This window comes from Hyla sarda, chromosome 5, assembly GCF_029499605.1.
Source record: "Hyla sarda isolate aHylSar1 chromosome 5, aHylSar1.hap1, whole genome shotgun sequence".
In the NCBI taxonomy this organism is placed as follows: Eukaryota; Metazoa; Chordata; class Amphibia; order Anura; family Hylidae; genus Hyla; species Hyla sarda.
The window spans coordinates 26,826,597-26,847,758 of NC_079193.1; the positions used below are offsets into that span (position 1 = coordinate 26,826,597).

Below are 21,162 nucleotides of genomic sequence, written 5' to 3' on the forward strand. Positions count from 1 at the left end.
GTTGGGAAACACTGACCTATAGTATATACTACTATATAGTCTACCATGCTGGGAGTTGTAGTTTTTGTTAAAGGAAGCTACTGAGCCACAGGCTGTATCAGGGCATGCTGGGAGTTGTAGTTAGTAACTAGCTGCAACTACCGAATTTTATAAATGTGGTGACCCACGGGTGTATGGTGGGACCACGGGTGTAGCGGTGAGTGGTGGGATCTGATGGTATTAACCCCGGGGGCAAGATGTTGTTAACCCCTAATGTTCATGACGCCAGTGTGGTTTTCAGGGTTCTGGAACACCACACGCCGATTCCTCCGCTATCCCAGTTGCTAGTAGTGAAATGAGAGTCCACAACCAGTTATGGTCAAACGGAGGCTTTACTGAGTATAAGACAGATGGAATTATCTTCACAGCTAAGGACAGAATTCCCAGAGAGATGGCCAGGACCCAGAGGACCTCGCAGCTTGCTGGACCAATATACTTGTAATTAACTTGACTCGAGATTGGACTTGACTTGACTATATGCAGGACTTGACTAGTTTCAGTGACAGCAGACATAGACTTGAGACTTACTGGAATGACTGTAGCTTTTGGGGTCTTCCAGATGCTGATCACTTGCACTGAGATCTCTGGTGTTAACTGTTCCTCAGCAAAGATCATAAGAGAAGAGAGTGAATTGTAATGGTCGCCCCTTTATATAGTGGGGGGCTGGACTAAAGCCCATTGGTCAAGCTGCGGGTCATAGGTTAAGCTGGTGCTCTCTGGGAGAACATGTGACAACAAATCATGTGACAACATAACATGTGACAGACTTACACAGGCATTAAAGTGATATACACAACATTCTGGAAACAACAGGGGGGAGACCTTGCAGGGGAGCCCCCAGGTCATTGAGGGTCTCAACCTGACAGGGCCTAAGGGTAGTACAGGACCATGTCCTGTACTGGGACATCACATAAAGTGATCATTAAGTCACATCAAAACAAAAATGGTACTGTCGAAAACTACAGATTGGGACACAAAAATTGAGCCTCATACAGGGAAATAATACATTTATAGGGGTCAGAATAGGACAAAAATTTCCCCCGCATATGTGTATCCTGTGATGTCATGCATATATAATTAATTATGCAAATTTGAATGGCCGGTGTTTTTTTTTTTTTTTTAATGCAAGAAAGGTGGCAACATTAGCTACAACAGTGGTCTCCAAACTGGGACCGCCAGCTGTTGCAAAATTACAACTCCCACCATGCTGAGAGTTGTAGTTTTGCAACAGCTGGAGGTCCACAGTTAGGAAACCACTATACTACACTATAAAGAGGCAAAGACCACATATGAAGGCTGCATTCAAAGATCTATGACTGATAATAGAAGCCTATGGCCATTGATCTGCACTGATTACCGTAAATGACGGTTTCTTCCTTCTTACAAATTTCCCTTAAATGTGCCAAATTATCCCAAAATTGTCCAATTTTCTAGAATAGCACTAAATATAGTTAATTTCCTGTAGGGTATTACACCACCCGCTGTGCTCCGGCCTCAGATCCCCAGTGGATGCCATATATTAAACTAGGTGTGCCTGTCCGCCCTCCAAATGTTATCAGAAAAGCTTAGAAAAGTAGACTTATAATAGGTCATTGCAAGACGCTATTCACGGGAAACATTTTCCCCTGTGAAATTCCTTTAAATGGTCACTGTCAGAATCAAAAACTTTCTATATGTTGTACGTCTTGGCAAAATATTAACCTTTCTAATATACTTCATACATTTTTTTTCTCTCTATTTTCAAAGAAATTATGGTTTAATAAAAGAGACCACTAGGGGTCCTCATACCATCCAGATCATAATCCTGTCCGGCTGAAGCTTTGTCCCAGCTGAAGCACAGACAGGACAAAATCCAGTAAGTGAGGGCAGGACTACCACTCCTCTGTGCTCACTCCTGTCCTATCAGACTGCAGCATGAAAACAGGCACCGCAGACATCAGTCAGCACACAGATTGCCCTGAAATATGCTGTCCCTATGGACCGTAGTGCAATAAGGGCAGAATTTCACCGAAAGAACCAACGCGTTCATTCATTTGGCAGGTCTAGCATCTGCAGTTTTTTTATGCCGAATTTTCCACTATAGAAATTCCACATTGTAGCAGTGTCCTACTGAAAACAATAGGAGTCTGCTGTAAGTGGAATTCTACTCTGATTATTCTGTAGTGTGTAGATACCCTCAAAGGGGTAATCTGGTGGAAAACTATTTTTATTATTTTTTTTTATCAACTGGTGCCAGAAAGTTAAACAGATTTGTAAATTACTTCTATTTAAAAATCTTAATCCTTCCAGTACTTATCAGCTGCTGTATGCTCCAGAGGAAGTTGTGTAGTTTGTTCCAGTCTGACCACAGTGCTCTCTGCTGACACCTCTGTACATATAAGGAACTGTCCAGAGCAGGATAGGTTTGTGTGATAGCCTGGGGGAGTAGGGTATATGTGAGTGTAGCTGTGTGGTTACTAAGGGTGCTTGCTTAACCCCTTCTATTCGTGACGCCAGGGTGATGGCTATTCTCTGTATACTTGTCCTACCGCCACCCTTCCCAAAAGCGATACGTAGATAGGAAATAATTGATTGTCCACAACCGGAGATTTGCAGAAACTTGTCGGAACTTTTACTGAAGATTTTAGGCAATAATGAACAGGAACAGTCCATATAACAAAGTCTATTAGTGCTTGACAAGTGGTTGGGAAGATAATTGTTGCGGTGATCCACTGGATTTAGGGGTTTAGATTTGGTCCAGAAATCACGCTAGCTTTAGCGGGGATTGAGATTTTAACTCACGGTTTAGTTTATGCTGAGGCCGGCAGGTTTCTGGCCTAGCTTGTCTTTGAAAGTTGCGCCTGCTAGTCCGGCATCCATGAGAGCAGCAACCCAAGAGAGCGATCATTGGCTACAGCTCCCTTATATGGGCAGGGGCTGGACTAAAGCTCACTGGTCCATACAACTGTCAATCTCCTGTACAGAGAGTTCTGGGTAACATGTGACCCAAGGACCTCCAAAGGTCCTCCAACATACCATAGAGGAATTAACATGGACACATGACCGAAGGTCCTGCGACGCTAACAAGGTAAGTAGACTAATATGCACTATATTAAATATACACATTATTAAATATATACATAATAGCATTATGAAATCAGAGAAGGAGGAGGCAACTAGGGTCTGTCCCACCTGGGGGACCCTACCTGAACGTAGTAACCCTGACTTTGGGGACCACCAGACAAGGTACGGTATGCAATACGGTGCCGGGACACCACATTTGCTATGGGGATTTCTTCCTGCTCTAGACAGTTCCTGACATGTACAGAGGGGTCAGCAGAGAGCACTGTGGTCAGACAGAAAAGAAATTCAAAAAGAAAAGGACTTTCTGTGGAGCATATAACAGCTGATAAGTACTGGAAGGATTAAGATTTTTAAATAAAAGTAATTTGCAAATCTGTTTAACTTTCTGGCACCAGTTGATAAAAAAAAAACAACCCTTTAACCCCTTAAGGACCAAGGACATACCGGTACGTCCTGAGTCCTTTCTCTTTCTATAACGTGGGGCCACGATGTGGCCCCGTGCCATAGCGGGTAGGGCCCGGCCTCTAACAACCGGGACCCGTGGCCGGGACCCGTGGCTAGTAGCGCGCGGCATTGATTGTGGTGCCGCGTGCTATTAACCCTTTAGAATCGGCGTTCAAAGTTAAACGCTGCGTCTAAAGTGAAAGTGAAACCATGACGGTTAGCTCGCGGCGTCCCAAACAGCTGTTAGACACGAGGAGGGTCTCCTATCTGCCTCCTGGCGTCCGATCGCCGAATGACTGCTCAGTGCCTGAGATCCAGGCATGAGCAGTCAAGCGGCAGAATCATCGATCACTGGTTTCCTATGAGAAACCAGTGATCAGTGTAAAAGATCAGTGTGCGCAGTGTTATAGGTCCCTATGGGATAACAATGATCAGTATAAGAGATCAGTGTGCGCAGTGTTATAGGTCCCTATGGGATAACAATGATCAGTATAGGAGATCAGTGTGTGCAGTGTTATAGGTCCCTATGGGACCTATAACACTGCAAAAAAAAGTGAAAAAAAAAGTGAATAAAGATCATTTAACACCTTCCCTATTAAAAGTTTGAATCACCCCCTTTTCCCATAAAGAAAAAAAAAACAGTGTAAATAAAAATAAACATATGTGGTATCGCCGCGTGCGGAAATGTCCGAATTATAAAAATATATCGTTAATTAAACCGCACGGTCAATGTTGTCTGCGCAAAAAAATTCCAAAGTCCAAAATATTGTATTTTTGGTCACTTTTTATATCATGAAAAAAAGAATAAAAAGTGATCAACAAGTCCGATCAATACAAAAAGGGTACCAATAAAAACATCAGATCAGAAAAATTAGTCCTCATACTGACCCATACGTGGTAAAATAAAAAAGTTATAGGGGTCAGAAGATGACAATTTTAAACGTATACATTTTCCTGCATGTAGTTATGATTTTTTTCAGAAGTCCGACAAAATCAAACCTATATAAGTAGGGTATCATTTTAATCGTAAGGACCTAGAGAATAAAGATAAGGTGTCATTTTTACCGAGAAATGCACTGTGTAGAAACAGAAGCCCCCAAAAGTTACAAAATGGCGTTTTTCAATTTTGTCTCACAATTATTTTTTTTTCCGTTTCGCCGTAGATTTTTGGGTAAAATGACTGATGTCATTACAAAGTAGAATAGGTGGCGCAAAAAATAAGCCATCCTATGGATTTTTAGGTGCAAAATTGAAAGGGTTATGATTTTTTAAAGGTAAGGAGGAAAAAACGAAAGTGCAAAAACGGAAAACCCCCTGGTCCTTAAGGGGTTAAGCTACACTCCAGAAGTGCCTAGATGCAAATCTGTACAAACCATGCCTCTACAGAGATCTGGTATATGGAATAGTTTCATAGGTAGGTATGGTATTGACTTACTGGCCAGGAGAAATCACATGACCTGGTGGTCAGTTACTGCTGTTTTTACGCAGCCGACTACAGCGGTCACAATGGGCTGGAATTTGCTGCTTTCTTACATTAGAGTCTGAAAAAAGCTAATGACGGTTCATTTGTACTACTAGAGACCTAAATTAGGATTAATATCAACACTACAGATAAAGATAATGATCTGCATGCAGCTTTTCCTTGTTCTCTGGGGAGGGGCTGTATTCCATCTTATCCCAGTCTAATCTATACTTACAAAAGTGGAAGAGATTTAACCAATATGGCTGCACATCTAATGAATGAATGAACCCAGAATTCCATACATGAGACATTCCCTTTAAAACCGTCACATATCCCTTTAAATAAGAGCTCAGCGGCCAATTATAAAGGCTTTTCATTTTTCCCATCCTCCTCGTACAGATAACCAGCTGGATGGCCGTTCTGTTCTGCATCATTAGGCATTGAGGAAGCATTGATCTAAGCTCCATAGAAATACATGTGGGCTGTAGTTTTATTCCACTTTACTGCGTTTATGGTTTTCATCTGGGAAAAAAAAAAAAAGTTCTCTACTTTTTATAGAATATTTTAGTTTAAATGTAAAAAATAAATAGGCACTGTCAGGAGAAAAAAAAAAACTTTGATTTTTAAGTTTTGGTTTTTGGTTTGGTTTTTAAGTTTTGAGCAGTCGGGTTTGAGTGTTTGAACCCTTGACCGATAACAAGGCCTCTGCCTTGGGGGGGGAAGGGGGGGTCACCTTTAACTCTGCTATGCCTTTCAAAACAAACATCCGGACCCCCACTACCTCCTGCCACCTCCACCTCAAAAACATTTCACAAATCCACCTATTCCTTAAAGGGGTACTCCCGTGCCCCAGCTTTCTGAACATCCTGTTCGGAAGGCTTGTGGGCAGCGGTAGCGGTGTCACAGCCACGTCACCTCATGAAGTCATGCCACACCCCCTCCATTGATATCTATGGGAGGGGGCGTGACGACCACCACGCCCCCTCCCATAGACATCAATGGAGGGGGCATGGTGTGACGTCACGAGTGGTGTGGCCATGAAGTCGTGACGGCAGCCGCTGCTCCAAGCCCTCTGAACTGGATGTTAAAGGGGTTATCCAGGAAAAATCTTTTTTTTATATATATATATCAACTGGCTCCAGAAAGTTAAACAGATTTGTAAATGACTTCTATTAAAAAATCTTAATCCTTTCAGTACTTATGAGCTTCTGAAGTTAAGGTTGTTCTTTTCTGTCTAAGTGCTCTCTGATGACGTGTCTCGGGAACTGCCCAGTTTAGAAGAGGTTTGCTATGGGGATTTGCTTCTAAACTGGGCGGTTCCCGAGACACGTGTCATCAGAGAGCACTTAGACAGAAAAGAACAACCTTAACTTCAGAAGATCATAAGTACTGAAAGAATTAAGATTTTTTAATAGAAGTAATTTACAAATCTGTTTAACTTTCTGGAGCCAGTTGATACATTAAAAAAGTTTTTTCCTGGAATACCCCTTTAAGAAGGCTGGGGCACAGGAGTACTCCTTTAATGTTGACTCAACTAAACTATTGGTACATGCCCTCATCATCTCCAACTACTGCAACCTCCTCCTCTGGGGCCTTCCATCACACACTCTTACTCCCCTCCAAACCCTCCTCAACTCTGTTGCTTGAATAATCCGCCACTCACCTTGCTCCTCCTCTGCCAATCCCTTCACTGGCTACTCACTGCCCAACAAGTGTAAACTGTTCACCGTGACATAAAGACCGTCCAAAACCTGCCTCCCCGATACATCTCTGACCGGACCTCCCGATACCGCCCCTCACATAATCTCCGATCCTCACAAGACCTCTGCTTGTGCTGTCCCCTCGTCCGCACCTCACACAACCATCTCAAAGAGATCTTCCCCCATACATTGGTACGCACTACACCGACTAATCCGGCTTCCACCACCCATTAAGACCTTTAAAGGGGTACTCTGCCGGAAAACATCTTCTCCCCTATCCAAAGGATAGAGGATGTCCTGCCGGTGGGGACCCCCGCGATCTCTGCTGCAGCACCCCAGTCATCCAGTGCATGGTGTGAACTCCGCTCTGTGCCGGATGACTGGCGACTACAGCAGTCACGCCCTCTCCATTCATGTCTATGGGAGGAGCCGTCACATCCCCTCCCATAGACATGAATGAAGGGGGCGTGGCGTGAGGTCATGAACACGGAAGCTCCAAGCTTCCCTGTTCCGAACGCCACTGCTGTCGTCCCGGAGATCGTGGGGGTCCCCAGCAGTGGGACCCACGTGATCAGACATCTTCTCCCCTATTCTTCGGATCGGGGATAAGATGTTTTCCGGCGGAGTACCCCTTTAAAAAGTAATCTCTAGACCCCTCAGGAAAGCCTATAATCTAAGATAACCCTGCTGCCACTGGACTATGAACAGCTACCTCCCTAACTTCTCAGATGACCATCTGTTTCCATCCCCTTGTAGATGGTAAGTCCTTGTGGGCAGGGCCATCTCTCTCTATATCAGTGTGCAGATTACTCTGTATCACATTCACTGGACCTGTGTCATGTATTTTAACCAGGGGTCAAGTCCTGGGGAAAAAAAAAAGTGCTGCAACTCACCCAAGATTTCCACTCAAGGGCTGGCCCTGCAGAACTCCTGCAAATGGGAATGGTGTTCCTGCTCTGGAAAAAGTGCAGGAACTCAGTTCCCTCGCGTTCCTGCAGGACTTGAGCCCTGATTTTAACCCTTATCAAATGTACGGCAACCCTGAAACAAAGAGGGCTATATAAATAAATAATAATAAATCTTAGGAGACTGTGTACGGACTCCAGTGTTGGGACATTACCATATACAGCGTGCAGCACGGTGTAGCTTATCCTTCATCAGCATTACAGAGCCTCATACGCACTAACATAACGTACATTATATGGAAGCACACTGGACATGTGCTGTGCGGTCAACACCACCTTGGACACCTTGATGATCTCCACCTCCCACCCTCCCCGATAGCTGTCATATAATCTGAACCATAGGAGATATGGCCATGTCTTGGACCCAGAGGTTGAATGTGGCCCCCATCATATTATCTATTCTACCAACCTAAACCGGCCCTACGTTATACAACATAAGGTCCACAACATATATATGGGTCTCTAAAAACGACACATCCGAACTGCACCCAAACCCGCTTATGGTTTGTCTGGGTTCTGTCTTTCTGACTGCAAAAGTAGCACCTTCACAAGTGACCGGAACCCTCGAACAGCAATGTGAACATAGCCTTAGTTTATTAATGGAAGTAGAAAAACAAGCGCTCCATAGGGTAATATTGTTAAGCCCCAGTGTGAGGTAAGAAACGAATGACTGTTCACCCCGGGTGGTTGTGTAGCTTCATACACAACGATGATGATAGTATACAAATAGGGGTTTCCTCCTACCATTCTCCCAGCCCTCTGGTAGGGAGCACATGGTAGGTTTCACACTGGTGTGGTTCTCTGTGGCGGCCATTGTTTCTGTGATCCTTTGTCTGTGGGGTGGAGTGGCCCAGAGCCAGGGGCTTGGTCGGGCAGTAGTGGGGCTGCCTGGCCACTGGGTCGCTCCCCCCGTTGGGCATGGGGTCTCGGAGGCAGTGGTCGCCGACGGGGGCTACGCCAGTGTCAGGTTAGGGACCCACTCTGACGAGGTGGCCTTGACATGGCGAGTGGGCTTTGTACTTTTTGATCAAAATGTATAATAACAACCTGTTAGTTTTTGAAAATATGCTGAGAAGCAAGTAGATCAAATTACAAATGGCGGATGTGTTTCTCTCTTTGTGTTATACAAATAGTAGGTCGTCTGCTGCCCTCCGGTCACTGGTATATGCAATGGACAGGGATGGCTTCGAGGAGGGACTCGGCTCAAACGGCGCTGACCGACCACTTCGTGGTCGGTCAGCGCCATTTGAGCCAAGTCCCTCCTCGAAGCCATCCCTGTCCATTAGTTTATTAATGGCCGGCATATACGTGATCTCCTGGCATTGGTTTTGACATAATCGCCTCTTTCTATGCAGTCATTTTAATGCAGATTCATTGACCACAATGCACTGCAACCTATTCTGAGCTGTATGGCAAACATTAGGGACAATTCAAGATAGAATGTTTTTGTTTTTTTTTGTTTTTTTGTTTTTGTTCTGTATTTTTTTTATAATTTTTTTTCAACTCGTTCCTTTGACAATCCTTTAAAAACAAGTTATCCAGGTGTAAAAAAAACTGAGCAGATTTCTTCCAAAAACTGGACCGCACCTGGTGGGTGTAGTATTGCAGCTCAGTTCCGTTGAAGTGAATGGAGCCAAGTTGTAATACCAAACACAACCTGAGGACAGGTGTGGTGCTGTTTTTTGAACATTTCTGGATAACCTCTCAGAAGGCTTTTTGGCTTTCACAGCCAATCATACAACAATTTACTAACAACCCTCTTAGTGAACTGTGATCTACCTCCTCCCCCCCCCCCCCCCCCAAACTAGGAGAGTTCTCCTAGTCAACAGTCAACACAACTGTGTATTATATGGTGTACCATACTGTAATACCATTGCAAAATGAGAAGACGACAGCAGCCAACACACACACACATTATATATACTTACTGTGTATATATAACTCGTTTTTAGTTGAAACTGGTTTTCCCCAGTGAAAACTAGTTTTGACTGAATGCCTTCGTGAAAACTAGTATTGACTGCTTTTTCCCAGTGAAAACTAGTTTTGACTGAACGTCATTGGGAAAACTAGAATTGACTACTGGAAACAGCTTGAACTAAGTCAGTTATTTTAAAACTAGTTTTCTCTACTTTAAACCTGTTTCAATTGACATTTGGTTTTCGATTAGCAGTAAATTCTAGTTTGTGCAAAGACGTTCAGAAAATATTCTAGTTTGTAAGGAGGCGTTTAGAAAAAACTGGTGTTTCAACAAAGGCGTTCAGTAAAAACTGGTTTTAACTAGGGAAATAGCAGTCAATTCTAGTTTTCACAAAGGCATTCAGTCAAAACTAGTTTTCACTGGGGAAGAGCAGTCAATTCTAGTTTTCCCAAAGGCGTTCAGTCAAAACTAGTTTTCACTGAGGAAAAGCAGTCAATACCAGTTTAGAAAAAACTGGTGTTTCAACAAAGGTGTTCAGTAAAAACTGTTTTTAACTAGGAAAATAGCAGTCAATTCTAGTTTTCACAAAGGCATTCAGTCAAAACTACTTTTCACTGGAGAAGAGCAGTCAATTCTAGCAGTCAATTCTAGTTTTCACTAAGGCATTTAGTCAAAACTAGTTTTCACCAGGGAAAACCAGTTTTAACTGAAAACTAGTTTTAACTGTAACATACATATACACATATTTTTCTAGGGTCACATTTCTAGTTGTTTTGATAGAAAATGATTACTATGTGTTACCTATGATACCATCCCCCAACACCGGATACTCTTATTCCAAACTAAAATCAGTCTTCCTGATCACACCAGGCTTCAACATAGTGCACTCTTACCGAGCTGGGGCTTGAATGACGTCTGACTTTGGGAGACTCCTTCCCCACGGAGGCGCTCTTAAAGTTAATGCATGCATTGTTTTCAGAGTGCACTCTCTTCACCTGGTTTGCAGACTTTTCGAATGGGTCAAAACTGCTCTGAGTCCTCTGAACCCGGACTTTCTTGTCTTCAGGAATGGTGTCCAGTGGTTTGATCACAGAGTCCATTCCCTGGTAGTTGCGTGTGGACATCTTGGTGACACATATCTGTAAGGGGGGGGGGGGACAAGAAAAAAAGAAAGAGCGTAATGTAGACAACAGGCCGACATAGATTTTGGATAAACACTAAGCAGACGTACATTGTATCCTCCGGGCCGGGGAGAAGCATCGCTTTTGTTCAATACGGTGAACACGTTCCTTTCAGGATGATGTATTGTTTGTGGAGGACTCAACAATGACTTGTGTAATCCATCCCTGAGTTACAGAAACACGAGACGCTGGATCTGCCTGGTGTAACCCAAACAGAATCATCGACCGTCACATAATACAAGCTGCATCTGCCTGTACTGCGGTCCTGAAATAGGAAGGTTTCCAGCCAGCTATGGCCTACTTAATGCCATGTAGGAAACACTCCATCGTTAAAGGGGTACTCCGGTGGAAAACTTTTTTTTTTTAAATCAACTGGTGCCAGAAAGTTACACAGATTTGTAAATTACTTCTATTAAAAAAAATCGTAATCCTTCCAGTACTCATTAGCTGCTGAATACTACAGAGGAAATCCTTTTTTTTTTTTTTGGAACACAGTGCTCTCTGCTGACATCACGAGCACAGTGCTCTCTGCTGACATCTCTGAACTGTCAAGAGCAGCATATGTTTACTAGGGTGATTTTCTCCTACTCTGGACAGTTCCTAAAATGGACAGAGATGTCAGCAGAGAGCACTAAATTACTTCTATTAAAAAAAAAAATCTCAATCCTTCCTGTACTTATTAGCTGCTGAATACTACAGTGGAAATTCTTTTCTGTTTGAAACACAGAGCTGTCTGCTGACATTAAGAACACAGTGCTCTCTGCTGACCTCTGCTGTCCATTTTAGGAACTGTCCAGAGTAAAAGGAAATCCCCATAGCAAACATATGCTGTTCTGGACAGTTACTAAAATGGACAGAGATGTCAGCAGAGAGCACTGTGCTTGTGATGTCAGCAGAGATGTCTGTGTTCCAAAAAGAAAAGAATTGCCTCTGTAGTATTCAGCAGCTAATAAGTACTGGAAGGATAAAGATTTTTTAATAGAAGTAATTTACAAATCTTTTTAACTTTCTGGCACCAGTTGATTTAAAAAAAAAAAAAAAGTTTGCCACCAGAGTACCCCTTTAATGCCATGTAGGAAACACTCCATCTTTAAAGGGGTACTCTGGTGGTGGTACTCTTTTTTTTTTTTTTTTTTTTTTTTTTTAAAATCAACTGGTGCCAGAAAGTTATACAGGTTTGTAAATTATTTCTATAAAAAAAATCCTAATCCTTAATCCTTCCAGTACTTATCAGCTGCTGCACGCTCCAGGAAGTTGTATAGTTCTTTTCAATCAGACCACAGTGCTCTCTGCTGACACCTCTGTCCGTGTCAGGAACTGTCCAGAGCAGGAGAGGTTTGCTATGGGGATTTGCTCCTACTCTGGACAGTTCCTGACATGGACAGAGGTGTCAGCAGAGAGCACTGTGGTCAGACAGAAAAGAACAACTCAACTTCCTCTGGAGCATACAGCAGCTGATAAGTACTGGAAGGATTAAGATTGTTTAAATACAAATCATTTACAAATCTGTTTAACTTTCTCGAGTCAGTTGGTATCAAGAAAATTGTTTTCCACTGGAGTACGCCTTTAAAGTTTAGGTCACTTATGGTCATCTGATACAAATACTGTACATTAGTAGTTCTCCAATGACTTAGGTCAGTGGTCATAAACTGTGGCCCTCCGGATGTTGCAAAACTTCAACTCCCAGCATGCCCGGACAGCCAACGGCTGTCCGGGCATGCTGGGAGTTGAAGTTTTGAGACACAGTTTGAGACCACTGACTTAGGTTAGTTTCCTGCTGGGTATCCAGGGCTCAAGTCCTGCAGGAACGCATGGGAACTTAGTTCCTGCACTTTTTCCAAAGAGGAAACACCTTCCCATTAGCAGAAGTCCTGTAGGACCAACCCTTATGAGGAAGAGTTCCCACACTTTTTTTCTGGGACTTGACCCCTGTGGGTATCAATAAAGTTGGGAACTCCAACCTGCGCCTACTACGGGGAAATGTATTGGAGAATGTTTTTGAAGCCATTGAATCAACTGTAGCCAATTCGTAGAAAAAAAATGGGCCCCCCCCCCAAATATCGAAATAGACCTCCTATTATGGCATCTGATTCCCCCAAACTATGCTAGCCATGGGGGGGGGGTCATGATAGGGATCTAATGGAAAGAGATACAGGAAAAAAACAAAACAGAATGTTAGTGCAATCCACTCAGATGTCAGTTTCAAATAATATTCTTCTTTATTAAAGCCACATCACAACATGTTTCGAGGCTTGCACATGCCTCTTCCTCAGGTAAAAACAGGCTTACATACATGCAAACTAAAAATAAGGATCTCCGCCAATTCTCAATTGTTGGGGGCCGCAGTTTGCAGTCACAATCGTTCAGTATTAGCCGGAATCAATAATCCTCCAGGACGGACCAACTCCCCCAGGGCATACGCCGTAATACATAACACTTTTAAACAACCCGCCGCTGTCCGTGTCCTGTATGTGAGTGTTACGCCGAGCGCTCCGGGTCCCCGCTCCTCCCCGGAGCGCTCGCTTCACTCCCTCCGCTGCAGCGCTCCGGTCACGTCCTCTGACCCGGGGCGCTGCGATCCTGCTGCCAGCCGGGATGCGATTCGCGATGCGGGTAGCGCCCGCTCGCGATGCGCACCCCGGCTCCCCTACCTGACTCGCTCCCCGTCTGTTCTGTCCCGGCGCGCGCGGCCCCGCTCCCTAGGGCGCGCGCGCGCCGGGTCTCTGCGATTTAAAGGGCCACTGCGCCGCTGATTGGCGCAGTGGTTCCAATTAGGGTTTTCACCTGTGCACTTCCCTATATTACCTCACTTCCCTTGCACTCCCTTGCCGGATCTTGTTGCCTTAGTGCCAGTGAAAGCGTTCCTTGTGTGTTCCTTGCCTGTGTTTCCAGACCTGCTGCCGTTGCCCCTGACTACGATCCTTGCTGCCTGCCCCGACCTTCTGCTACGTCCGACCTTGCTTCTGCCTACTCCCTTGTACCGCGCCTATCTTCAGCAGCCAGAGAGGTGAGCCGTTGCTAGTGGATACGACCTGGTCACTACCGCCGCAGCAAGACCATCCCGCTTTGCGGCGGGCTCTGGTGAAAACCAGTAGTGGCTTAGAACCGGTCCACTAGCACGGTCCACGCCAATCCCTCTCTGGCACAGAGGGTCCACTACCTGCCAGCCGGCATCGTGACAGTAGATCCGGCCATGGATCCCGCTGAAGTTCCTCTGCCAGTTGTCGCTGACCTCACCACGGTGGTCGCCCAGCAGTCACAACAGATAGCGCAACAAGGCCAACAGCTGTCTCAACTGACCGTTATGCTACAACAGTTGCTACCACAGCTTCAGCAGTCATCTCCTCCGCCAGCTCCTGCACCTCCTCCGCAGCGAGTGGCCGCTCCTGGGATACGCTTATCCTTGCCGGATAAATTTGATGGGGACTCTAAGTTTTGCCGTGGCTTTCTTTCCCAATGTTCCCTGCATCTGGAGATGATGTCGGACCTGTTTCCCACTGAAAGGTCTAAGGTGGCTTTCGTAGTCAGTCTTCTGTCCGGAAAAGCCCTGTCATGGGCCACACCGCTCTGGGACCGCAATGACCCCGTCACTGCCTCTGTACACTCCTTCTTCTCGGAAATCCGAAGTGTCTTTGAGGAACCTGCCCGAGCCTCTTCTGCTGAGACTGCCCTGTTGAACCTGGTCCAGGGTAATTCTTCCGTTGGCGAGTATGCCGTACAATTCCGTACACTTGCTTCAGAATTGTCCTGGAATAATGAGGCCCTCTGCGCGACCTTCAAAAAAGGCCTATCCAGCAACATTAAAGATGTTCTGGCCGCACGAGAAATTCCTGCTAATCTACATGAACTTATTCACCTAGCCACTCGCATTGACATGCGTTTTTCTGAAAGGCGTCAGGAACTCCGCCAAGATATGGACTCTGTTCGCACGAGGCGTTTCGTCTCCTCGGCTCCTCTCTCCTCTGGTCCCCTGCAATCTGTTCCTGTGCCTCCCGCCGTGGAGGCTATGCAGGTCGACCGGTCTCGCCTGACACCTCAAGAGAGGACACGACGCCGTATGGAGAACCTCTGCCTGTACTGTGCTAGTACCGAACACTTCCTGAGGGATTGTCCTATCCGTCCTCCCCGCCTGGAAAGACGTACGCTGACTCCGCACAAAGGTGAGACAGTCCTTGATGTCTACTCTGCTTCTCCACGTCTTACTGTGCCTGTGCGGATGTCTGCCTCTGCCTTCTCCTTCTCTACAGTGGCCTTCTTGGACTCTGGATCTGCAGGAAATTTTATTTTGGCCTCTCTCGTCAACAGGTTCAACATCCCAGTGACCAGTCTCGCCAGACCCCTCTACATCAATTGTGTAAATAATGAAAGATTGGACTGTACCATACGTTTCCGCACGGAGCCCCTTCTTATGAGCATCGGATCTCATCATGAGAGGATTGAACTTTTGGTCCTCCCCAATTGCACCTCGGAGATTCTCCTTGGACTTCCCTGGCTTCAACTTCATTCCCCAACCCTGGATTGGTCCACTGGGGAGATCAAGAGTTGGGGGTCCTCTTGTTCCAAGAACTGTCTAAAACCGGTTCCCAGTAACCCTTGCCGTAACTCTGTGGTTCCTCCAGTAACCGGTCTCCCTAAGGCCTATATGGACTTCGCGGATGTTTTCTGCAAAAAACAAGCTGAGACTCTACCTCCTCACAGGCCTTATGATTGCCCTATCGACCTCCTCCCGGGTACTACTCCACCCCGGGGCAGAATTTATCCTCTCTCTGCCCCAGAGACTCTTGCCATGTCCGAATACGTCCAGGAGAATCTAAAAAAGGGCTTTATCCGTAAATCCTCCTCTCCTGCCGGAGCCGGATTTTTCTTTGTGTCCAAAAAAGATGGCTCCCTACGTCCTTGCATTGACTACCGCGGTCTTAATAAAATCACGGTTAAGAACCGCTACCCCTTACCCCTCATCTCTGAACTCTTTGATCGCCTCCAAGGTGCCCACATCTTCACTAAATTGGACTTAAGAGGCGCCTATAACCTCATCCGCATCAGAGAGGGGGACGAGTGGAAAACGGCATTTAACACCAGAGATGGACACTTTGAGTATCTGGTCATGCCCTTTGGACTGTGCAATGCCCCTGCCGTCTTCCAAGACTTTGTCAATGAAATTTTTCGTGATCTGTTATACTCCTGTGTTGTGGTATATCTGGACGATATCCTAATTTTTTCTGCCAATCTAGAAGAACACCGCCAGCATGTCCGTATGGTTCTTCAGAGACTTCGTGACAACCAACTCTATGCCAAAATTGAGAAATGTCTGTTTGAATGCCAATCTCTTCCTTTTCTAGGATATTTGGTCTCTGGCCAGGGACTACAGATGGATCCAGACAAACTCTCTGCCGTCTTAAATTGGCCACGCCCCTCCGGACTCCGTGCTATCCAACGCTTTTTGGGGTTCGCCAATTATTACAGGCAATTTATTCCACATTTTTCTACCATTGTGGCTCCTATCGTGGCTTTAACCAAGAAAAATGCTGATCCCAAGTCCTGGCCTCCTCAAGCAGAAGACTCCTTTAAACGACTCAAGTCTGCCTTTTCTTCGGCTCCCGTGCTCTCCAGACCTGACCCTTCCAAACCCTTCCTATTGGAGGTTGATGCCTCCTCAGTAGGAGCTGGAGCTGTTCTGCTACAAAAAAATCCTTCCGGGCATGCTGTCACTTGTGGTTTTTTCTCTAGGACCTTCTCTCCAGCGGAGAGGAACTACTCCATCGGGGATCGAGAGCTTCTAGCCATTAAATTAGCACTTGAGGAATGGAGGCATCTGCTGGAGGGATCAAGATTTCCTGTTATTATCTACACCGACCACAAGAACCTCTCCTACCTCCAGTCGGCCCAACGGCTGAATCCTCGCCAGGCCCGGTGGTCTCTGTTCTTTGCCCGATTTAATTTTGAGATTCACTTTCGTCCTGCCGATAAGAACATTAGGGCCGATGCTCTCTCTCGTTCCTCGGATGCCTCAGAAGTTGATCTCCCTCCGCAACACATCATTCCACCTGACTGCCTGATCTCCACTTCTCCTGCCTCCATCAGGCAGACTCCTCCAGGAAAGACCTTTGTTTCTCCACGCCAACGCCTCGGAATCCTCAAATGGGGTCACTCCTCCCATCTCGCAGGTCATGCGGGCATCAAGAAATCTGTGCAACTCATCTCCCGCTTCTATTGGTGGCCGACTCTGGAGACGGATGTTGGGGACTTTGTGCGAGCCTGCACTATCTGTGCCCGGGATAAGACTCCTCGCCAGAAGCCCGCTGGTTTTCTTCATCCTCTGCCTGTCCCCGAACAGCCTTGGTCTCTGATTGGTATGGATTTTATTACTGATTTACCCCCTTCCCGTGGCAACACCGTTATTTGGGTGGTCGTTGATCGATTCTCCAAAATGGCACATTTCATCCCTCTTCCTGGTCTTCCTTCTGCGCCTCAGTTGGCTAAACAATTTTTTGTACACATTTTTCGTCTTCACGGGTTGCCTACGCAGATTGTCGCGGATAGAGGGGTCCAATTCGTGTCTAAATTCTGGAGGGCTCTCTGTAAACAACTCAAGATTAAATTAAATTTTTCCTCTGCATATCATCCCCAGTCCAATGGACAAGTAGAAAGAATTAACCAGATCCTGGGTGATTATTTGCGACATTTTGTTTCCTCCCGCCAGGATGACTGGGCAGATCTCCTTCCATGGGCCGAATTTTCGTATAACTTCAGGGTCTCTGAATCTTCCTCCAAATCCCCATTTTTCGTGGTGTACGGCCGTCACCCTCTTCCCCCCCTCCCTACCCCCTTGCCCTCTGGTCTGCCCGCTGTGGATGAAATTTCTCGTGACCTTTCCATTATATGGAGAGAGACCCAAAATTCTCTCTTACAGGCTTCTTCACGCATGAAGAGGTTCGCGGATAAGAAAAGAAGAGCTCCCCCCGTTTTTTCCCCTGGAGACAAGGTATGGCTCTCCGCTAAATATGTCCGCTTCCGTGTCCCTAGCTACAAGTTGGGACCACGCTATCTTGGTCCTTTCAAAATTTTGTGTCAAATTAATCCTGTCTCTTATAAACTTCTTCTTCCTCCTTCTCTTCGTATCCCTAATGCCTTTCACGTCTCTCTTCTCAAACCACTCATCCTCAACCGTTTTTCTCCCAAATCTGTTCCTCCCACTCCTGTTTCCGGCTCCTCGGACGTCTTCTCGGTCAAGGAAATTTTGGCTGCCAAAAAGGTCAGAGGGAAAAATTTTTTTTTAGTAGACTGGGAGGGTTGTGGTCCTGAAGAGAGATCCTGGGAACCTGAGGACAACATCCTTGACAAAAGTCTGCTCCTCAGGTTCTCAGGCTCCAAGAAGAGGGGGAGACCCAAGGGGGGGGGTACTGTTACGCCGAGCGCTCCGGGTCCCCGCTCCTCCCCGGAGCGCTCGCTTCACTCCCTCCGCTGCAGCGCTCCGGTCACGTCCTCTGACCCGGGGCGCTGCGATCCTGCTGCCAGCCGGGATGCGATTCGCGATGCGGGTAGCGCCCGCTCGCGATGCGCACCCCGGCTCCCCTACCTGACTCGCTCCCCGTCTGTTCTGTCCCGGCGCGCGCGGCCCCGCTCCCTAGGGCGCGCGCGCGCCGGGTCTCTGCGATTTAAAGGGCCACTGCGCCGCTGATTGGCGCAGTGGTTCCAATTAGGGTTTTCACCTGTGCACTTCCCTATATTACCTCACTTCCCTTGCACTCCCTTGCCGGATCTTGTTGCCTTAGTGCCAGTGAAAGCGTTCCTTGTGTGTTCCTTGCCTGTGTTTCCAGACCTGCTGCCGTTGCCCCTGACTACGATCCTTGCTGCCTGCCCCGACCTTCTGCTACGTCCGACCTTGCTTCTGCCTACTCCCTTGTACCGCGCCTATCTTCAGCAGCCAGAGAGGTGAGCCGTTGCTAGTGGATACGACCTGGTCACTACCGCCGCAGCAAGACCATCCCGCTTTGCGGCGGGCTCTGGTGAAAACCAGTAGTGGCTTAGAACCGGTCCACTAGCACGGTCCACGCCAATCCCTCTCTGGCACAGAGGGTCCACTACCTGCCAGCCGGCATCGTGACAGTGAGAACCGCTCATTTGGAAAAGATTGAACTGACTCTATAGCGCGGAGCTCGGAGCCAACATTTCTCTTTGTTTACAGTGTTTACCTGAAGGTTGTTCTGCTTCAGTCTGTCATGTGAAGCCTCCAAAGTCACATCCAAGGCACAAAAAGCCTAAGGAGTCAACAAAAGACATCCCTGCTATCCCAGGGTATTCTAAGAAGTGACTTTTTATCTCCATAAACCTTTTTTTTCTGCAAACCTGAACTTATTGTAACGGAGACCTTTGTATCTTGATATAGAACAGTATCGCAAGACCCTCAGGGCCGGGTTGGTACTGCAGAATTTCTGGGCTGAGTTTCCGCAGGAGACCCCGCGGGTGGCTCTAGGACCGAGCGGACTGCATTGCTGCCCCCCATAGATGGAAATGCATTTCTGGGTGGATCTTTTGGAAGATCTGCTCATAAATGCATTGCCATCTATGGGGACGGTAATGCAGTCCGTGTGGTCCTAGTGCTGCCGGCTCGATCTCTGGCAGAAATTCTGTCCAGAGATTCCGCAGTGTGAACCCGGCCTTAGGCTAGGTTCACACTACAGAATCCCCAGCCGGAAACATTCCGTCCCAAGATTCCGAGTGCGGCCAGCGCCAACTCGTTCAGTACGGACATTGTCGTCCCCATAGATGCCAATGTCTGTGATGCGGATTCCACCTTAAGAAAGGACAAGACCATTCTATTGCCATTCCATAGTGTGCATTGTGCAGTGTAATCCCATCTGCTGCACTGGAATTTCCAACTGAAATCGCTTGATTTCCGACTGAAATTCCTTCGTGTAAACCTAACCTTAGGCACTACGGAATTTCTGAGTAAAATGTCAAAGCAGTATTCCACATCCAGTGCAGCACAATCCCATTTCTGGCAATGGAATTCCGCTGCACAGTGCACACTTCGCAATTCCACCACCATACGAATGAGATTGCTCATTGTTTAGGCAGAATCCATACCGATGGGGAAGGCAATGTCTGCACAGTCCTGGGGTCCAGACAGAAGTTGAATCTAGCCTTAAAGGGGTATTCCATGAAAAACATTTTTTTCATATCAACTGGCTCCAGAAAGTTAAACAGATTTGTAAATTACTTCTATTAAATATCTTAATCCTACCAGTACTTATCTGCTTCTGAAGTTCAATTGTTCTTTTCTGTCTGACAACAGTGCTCTCTGCTGACACCTCTGTCCATGTCAGGAACTGTCCAGAGCAGGAGAGATTTGCTATGAGGATTTGCTCCTACTCTGGACAGTTCATGAGACCGACAGAGGTGCAAGCAGAGAGAACTGTTGTCAGACAGAAAAGAACAACTCAACTTCAGCAGCTGATAAGTACTGGTAGTATTCAGATATTTAATAGAAGTAATTAACAAATCTGTTTAACTTTCTGGAGCCAGTTGATATGAAAAAAATAGTTTTTCACTGGAGTACCCCTTAAAGACTCTTGCCTTAGACACCTGTAAAAGGCATCACCCATATATGTACACAAGCTGGATATCTGAGGCCCCCTTCACACTACTGCTTTTTTACTGCCGTTATTTTAAAATAACAAATGAAAAAAAATGCAATAACTGTTAATAACAGATGATAACTGATGACCATCATCCGTTATTTTTACTGGGTTTTTTCTTTAAAAAAAAAAAAACCTGATGTTGTTCATCCGTTATTACCAGTTACATCAGTTTTTTTTTTTAATCAGGTTTTTTAACCCTTTTTTGTAAAGCTGTACTGAGCATGCTCAGTACAAAAAACGGATGGTTAAAAAACCTAACAATAACTGATGATAACAGATGTTTTATTTTTAATATTTTTTTTACATCTGGTTCCCATAGACTTCAATGTTAAATTTCAACGTCTGTTTTTTCACCATTTTTTTTTTGCCAGACCAAAAATTTTTGCATGCACCGTCTTTTGTTCCGGCAAAAATAACTCACATTAGTAAGAACGGACACGCCTGATGCAAAAGGATGGTCAAAAAATGCCATTGACATGAATAGGACTTTTTCCAGGACTTTTTGCCGGGAGTAACAATGGAGGATTTTTTACAGGATGATCCCTGTAGTGTGAAAGGGGCCTTAGCAGGATCAGGGAACAAACAGTTGCTCCAGAATTATTTTACAAAAAGTTTTACTAAAGCAGACATGGCAGGAGACACCACACAGGTCCTTTTTAAAGGGGTACTCCAGTGGAAAACCTTTTTATTTATTTATTTATTTATTTTTTATCAACTGGTGCCAGAAAGTTAAACAGATTTGTAAATGA

General features: G+C 45.8%; 1 protein-coding gene across 5 annotated transcripts in view; it reads right to left on the reverse strand.

Moving 5' to 3' along the window:
- CDK14 (cyclin dependent kinase 14) overlaps nucleotides 1–21,162 on the reverse strand; it is a 551,260-nt gene that overhangs the window by 398,618 nt on the left and 131,480 nt on the right. For 4 of the 5 annotated variants that reach the window (XM_056519057.1, XM_056519056.1, XM_056519060.1 and 1 more), the window contains one exon: nucleotides 10,485–10,730. In XM_056519057.1, coding sequence (XP_056375032.1) covers nucleotides 10,485–10,730 — 246 coding nt within the window. The remainder of the gene's footprint in view (nucleotides 1–10,484; nucleotides 10,731–21,162) is intronic. The other variant, XM_056519058.1, reaches the window with a different exon arrangement.